At 40.9% G+C, this 6,056-nt stretch overlaps 1 protein-coding gene across 1 annotated transcript; it reads left to right on the top strand.

Annotated features, from left to right (window-relative positions):
* The first annotated feature begins 891 nt into the window (after nt 1–891).
* rx1 (retinal homeobox gene 1) lies at nt 892–5,733 on the top strand. The gene is made up of 3 exons (XM_026346103.1): nt 892–1,201; nt 4,062–4,315; nt 5,242–5,733. The coding sequence occupies exons 1-3, from the start codon at nt 892–894 to the stop codon at nt 5,731–5,733; spliced, it is 1,056 nt and encodes a 351-aa protein (XP_026201888.1).
* The last annotated feature ends 323 nt before the right edge of the window (nt 5,734–6,056 follow it).

Below are 6,056 nucleotides of genomic sequence, written 5' to 3'. Positions count from 1 at the left end.
AAATGTTGGGATGCGCAGAGCAAATGCTGGTGGTCGAATAATTAATACAGACTTTTTATCAAAACTCCACATACATGTGCTGCTCTATGCATGAGAAACATATTGCCTTTATGAGTGTGGATTTGAAATATTAGGTAAAAGAATACAGACTCAGGTTTACAGGTAGAGATAAGGCACAGTATTTTACATCAGTGTGACCAAGTGTGTATCAAATGTATCAGATTGGCAGACTGACAGACTCTGGTCTTGACTTTTCTAACTCAGGACCCACATGCAGACCTCCTAATGTACTTGTACTTTCTAAAGTGTGATTTTAACACTTTAAAGCTTTTGATCCGTGTTACATCTGTACTCACTTGACCTAGTTTTGACCCCATTAAGACCAGTTGAGAGTTGTTGAGAGTTTAAAGCATTAAAAGCAATAGAAATTATAAACATCTTCACTTTAATGACAAATTGTTTCTCACTGCTGTGTCTACTTCAGCCTTCATAACATATACAAGACTTTTCTCTTGTTACAGAGAGACGTTGAGATACACACGGTAAATGTCACTGTGAGAAATGAAAATATGATTATTCATGTTATTCTGTTTAACATTGCATGGTGCTGTTCATTCATTAAAAAGTCAAAAGGTAGGATTAAGAAATAGTTTGTGTGACTTTCGGTCTAATCAGCACTTTTCATAATGCGCTGTAGCTTTCAGAGTCGACGAGACAAACTCTCAACCTTCTGCAAATCTGCAGAGGATAATCAGGTTTCAGTGGATCCAAGTAGAGGCAGAGGGTCATCTAAGGCAACCATGTGGTCTCTAACCTGCTACTGTACCTTTATTCCTTCACTTAAAACCCTTTCTCATGACCACAGGCCTGGGTGCATTACTAGAAGCTCGAATGCATTTATCACTGGATACCATGAGCATGGTGGACGACAGCTGCCTCTCACCCAGCAACTTCCACGAAATGGGCAAGGGGGGAGGCATTGCTGCGGGGGGCCGCGTCCACAGCATTGATGTCATTCTAGGTTTCAGTAAAGACCAGGACCCTTTGCTCAGTCCTGCTGGGGCCCCAGGGCCCCATAAAGTGGACATAGATGGTCTGGCAGAGCCTGGGAAGCAGCAGGAGCCCCAATCACACCCGTCTTACAGTGGACACCTTTCCTCTATGAGAAACAGCAACACAGACCAGCGGGAACAGTACCATGGTGAGTCAACCTGGGGATGTAGGCCCCACCCTGGCAAAGTAGCAGGTCTTTTATAAAGTAATAATTTATTTAGAATTAAAGTCACAGTCAACATAAAATCATAGTCTGATTTTTTTGGTGCAAATCATATGAGATGATGGAGAAGGATATAGATCATATATCAGCACCTCTTATCTAGAAAGGCTGCACTGGTAGAAACTGCTTCTGAGCAAACATAATAAATCTTACACCAACTTCACAGCTGAGGTTGAAGTTAGGAAACAGAAAACACAGCATAAGCAGAGAGCATGCACTACAAAAGTGCACTAAACCTTCAAAACTCTTCAACAAAAGAGCAGTTTTTGGCATAAACAGCCTCTAAGACACTGATCACATAGAGCTGTAGGTCTGAAACAAATCATCCTCTAATATTAAATACTTGTTCTCAAGTTGTCTGTAGGATAAAAGTTTTAAAATGAAAATAGACAGGAATCTGTGGGGGTTATATATGAAGTTAGGCTTTTTGTTTGTATTCATTTAAATCATTGTACCCTGGACTATGACAACATAAAAAAAATCTGAAATCCTATAAAACCTATTTTATTGTGGAAATTTTAGTAGCAGTGCATGTTGTGTCGTTGCAGCACCTCCTCATACAGTTTTCAACCATTTAAAGCTGCTCACATGCAGGTTCAGAGTCAGTGTTTTACATAGTGGTGCTGTGTAGAGCGTGTTATTTTATCTGTGTGAACTGCAGATTGAGAAATAAATCACTGAACAAGATGGTGTAAGGGGTGTATGTTCCCAAGCTCAATCCCATCCCCTTGTGGAATTCCCCTAATCTTCTCTTCTGTGCAGATTAGATTGTACAGCAGTTCATTCGGGTGATATTGTTATCGTTCTGTCTCAGAATCAAATTTATAATGTTTAATCTGAAGCTATTTTCATATGCAGGATCTGGCAGGTGGTTTGTGGTTTGTGGAAGAAAAAAAAAATCCTCACCAGAAAAATGATTATACAGTATGTTGTTCAAATTCAGCAGCTGAATCCTGCGGGACATTCGTTTTTCTTGATTAACGTACATCAACACTAATGACATCACTCTTTTGTATGTACCTATCCTGTGAAGTCAGCCCAGTTTTCCCTGAATGAACAACTTTCCGTGTTCAGTGTCAGTCAGCCCCCCTTCTCTGTGCTGAGATGTTCTGCTGGCTGATGAACACTGGGCAGCCTTCAGACCAGCGGCCGTGATGGGCTGACAGGCCAAGAGCTGGTCACTGAACCAGACCTGACCTGTGCCTTTGTCAGAGCCTGGCCTTTGTCATAGCTGCTTAATGAGAGGTGGATAAATGAACCCACAAAACCTTGCTTTGCCTTCGCCTCTGCTCCCGTTTGTCAGTTGAATGACCACAATAACCCCCTCCGTCATCTCCATCAACACATCCTATTAACAGAAAGAAGCTTACATTGACGTCCATGTACTGTCAGTTGTTATACTAAAACAATGGCGGTACAAAGAAGCTTAGAGATAAAAAAGAAAAAAAACATTTGAACGTACACTGGATAAAAATTATAGCTCATTCTTGACTTCACAGTGATTTACCTATTATCACCTGAATTTGAGCTTTGTTTTGTACGTTAAAAAAGTTTCAGCTCATTGCATGTACCTATCCTGCTACCTTGCTGCTCTCACACCAACTATTCTCCACCTAGTCTGCATCAAAGAGCAGGATAGTCTAATCATAGTGGGGCATTTGGCAGCTAAACTGCCAGATATTTCTCTCATGTGCTGATTGAGACTAAAAAAACAGCTAAAAGAGAATTAGTATAGTATTTAACATTACTCTAAATAAATCACATTAATGCTTCGTAACTGATGAGGGAACAAATCCACCATAGGAATGTTGTATATCAATGTTCTCTGAAGAAGAACAAAAGCTTGTACATGAATTTTGTGTCGTGCCATAGTTTATCTTGATCATATAAAACTTGAAGAAAACTGCAAATTGCATATTATTTAACTAGTAGTCCAAATAATTGTTTCAATGACAAATCTGTACTTTATACAGAGCATTGCCTTTATTATTCAAGCCCTGATCACTTTAATTCAGTTTAATTTAATTTCTGTGATTGACACCTTATCCAACACAACTTGAATGATTTACTACGTGATTCTGGTCTAATCCTGGCTGACAGATTCTCTTCTGGAGTAACCACTTTACAATAACAACTGATCTAATCACCAGATCATCAACTTTAGACTTTGTTTAATTTAATTATGTACTTGTTAGACTAAGTCTAGTCTAGCCAATAATGTTGTCTTGACAGTGTTGGATGGGGGGCAGTTAACAGTAACGTCTTAGTGGCTGAAGCAGAGCTGTGGACATCTTCGGGGTTTTGGCGTTGCATGTTTTTCTGACTACTGCTTTAAATATAATCATCAATCAAGCTGTGTGAATTAGTGTTAGTCTCTGATCACTAACCAATACTGTTACAGGCTTTACGTGATGCAATGGAAACAATGATGTGATTTCTAGTTCAGTCCATAAAAAGAAAGGAACCACTTTTTAAAGACAGTTTACCTTTGGAGAAGATAAACACTGGAAACAACTTTGCTAAATCCGATTAGGAATGTTTTTGAGCCTCATTGAAGTTCAGGGGATTGCTTGCTTCACTGACCTACAGTAGCCTATTGTTGCAGGTGTCAAACTAATGTCTGCTCTACTGGAAAGTGGCTCTACATTCTTCATTTCAGCTAACCATTCTGCGTTCCCCTCCCTCCAACCTTTAGCTTTAGTGCAATATATTTATGCTACAAGTAGAATTTACACACATAAACTAGTTTTAAAATAGTTTTCTTTTGTTTGTGTTTACTGTACAGACACCGGCTTATATACAAACAAGTGTGATGAGGTGCTGAGCGAGCTGAGGAAGAGTGTAGATAGTGATGAGAGCAAGTCTCCGGAGCCATGCAAAGACGATCAACCCAAGAAGAAACACAGACGCAACCGCACCACCTTCACCACCTACCAGCTGCATGAGCTGGAGCGTGCCTTCGAGAAGTCCCATTACCCCGATGTGTACAGCCGAGAGGAGCTGGCAATGAAGGTGAATCTCCCTGAAGTCCGAGTTCAGGTAAGAAAAAGTAAAACTTTAGAGTCTCTAGTTGTTCCAGTCAGCATCACAGAGATCGCATGACACTTAAAAAGTGTATCCTACAGTGGGTCATCTTATGAAGAAAGCTAAAGATACTCTTGTGTTACTACATAATGTTTTACAGCAGTGATCGATAACCAGACAGTTCCTTTTCATGGTGTCAGTGACTTTAATCTGTCATTAAGGTGTTTGTGTCTCAAGTGTGAAAACTTGAGACACGCACCTGCTGACAGTGAGTCAAGAGTTAAATTGGTTTTTCCAAATCATGACGTGCACTGAGGGAAAGCAGAAACACACCTTTGGCCTGTGGCTTGTCAGCATTCAGGTCATGCACTCGATACTTATACAAGTAGTATGTGTGTTTCCAAGACACACTACGCCAAGGTCAGATAGACTCGTAACAACCAGTGTCTTAAAGAGGACAGTGCCTTTTTTAGAAGAACAAAATGACAAAGCTTAAGACTGGATAGCATCTCAAAGCATGGTACGAAGCAACTGAAGCTGGCAATAGGAGGCTGAAAAAGAGTGCAAAGCAGAACTGCAACTGTCTCAAGACAAGAAGAAGAATGACTTGCATAAAGTGTGGTTTTTCTCAGTTGTTGTGAAATAAGTTCACTTATTGTAACATGACATCACTCTTTATCACAAGAAAAAAGAAATGACAAACCAAATGATGTCCATGAAGCATTAGTTTAAATAGAACCTGCAGCTACTTTTCAGACTAAATAACCTTAGTTTCAACAGTGTTTGTCTGAGTATGTTGGATTTAGATGCATCCCCGTCTTCATCACTCTTCTCATGATCTGACATGTAATGATCCCTGAAGGGCTTGAAGCTCAAGAAAATGTGTGCAAAGTGACATCAAGAAATCATGATGAGGTTTATAACTTGATTTCATCCTGCAGGTCTGGTTTCAGAACCGCAGAGCTAAATGGCGTCGGCAGGAGAAAATGGATGCCAGCACCATGAAACTCCATGACTCACCGATGCTGTCCTTCAATCGCCCGGCTCCAGTTCACACCACCATGGGTCCAATGACCAACTCCCTACCTTTGGACCCCTGGCTGACCTCTCCCCTGTCCAGTGCCACACCTGTCCACAGCATTCCTGGTTTCATGGGTCCAGCTCAAGGCCTGCAGCCGAGCTACCACAGCCACAGCTTCCTCAACACCTCTCCACATCCCCCTCATCCTCATCCTCACTCTCACTCGCATCCTCATCCGTCGATGGGTCAGGGGATGCAGAGTATGGCTCCTCCTCCTTACCAGTGTCCAGCACCGTATCCTGATAAATACCCTCTGGAAGAAGTGGACCAGCGCAGCTCTAGTATAGCTGCACTGAGAATGAAAGCCAAGGAACATATCCAGTCTATGGACAAGAACTGGCAACCCATGTGACTACCCAACCTGGCAGTCCATTTGAGAGATGCTGGGAACGGGAAGTGAAGTTGTTTTTTGGGTTTCAGGGTAACAATGTTGTAAAAGGCTGATGTGTTTTTTTTTTTTTTTTACCTGCAGAGCAAAGGAAAATGAATTTGAACTGTGAAACCTTTTTCTTTGGACTTTCTTTTTCCATTTTTCTTTCTTTTTTTTTTTTTTAACAGTTTTTCTCATCTCAAGGATATGAAGCAGAACAAGTGAACTCTACAGTGTTGTTAAATTGGTAGACTGAGTAAAAACAAACCACAAATCACTAGCTACTGCAACTATTTGTCAGCCAA

This window comes from Anabas testudineus, chromosome 4, assembly GCF_900324465.2.
Source record: "Anabas testudineus chromosome 4, fAnaTes1.2, whole genome shotgun sequence".
Classification (NCBI taxonomy): Eukaryota; Metazoa; Chordata; class Actinopteri; order Anabantiformes; family Anabantidae; genus Anabas; species Anabas testudineus.
This window is presented reverse-complemented; position numbering and strand designations above follow the sequence as displayed.

Coding starts and splice junctions, on each gene's coding strand:
- rx1 (XM_026346103.1), top strand. CDS start 892: ATGCATTTATCACTGGATACCATGAGCATGGTGGACGACAGCTGCCTC. Junction 1,202..4,061: donor CCAGCGGGAACAGTACCATG/GTGAGTCAACCT, acceptor TTTACTGTACAG/ACACCGGCTTATATACAAAC. Junction 4,316..5,241: donor TCCCTGAAGTCCGAGTTCAG/GTAAGAAAAAGT, acceptor TTCATCCTGCAG/GTCTGGTTTCAGAACCGCAG.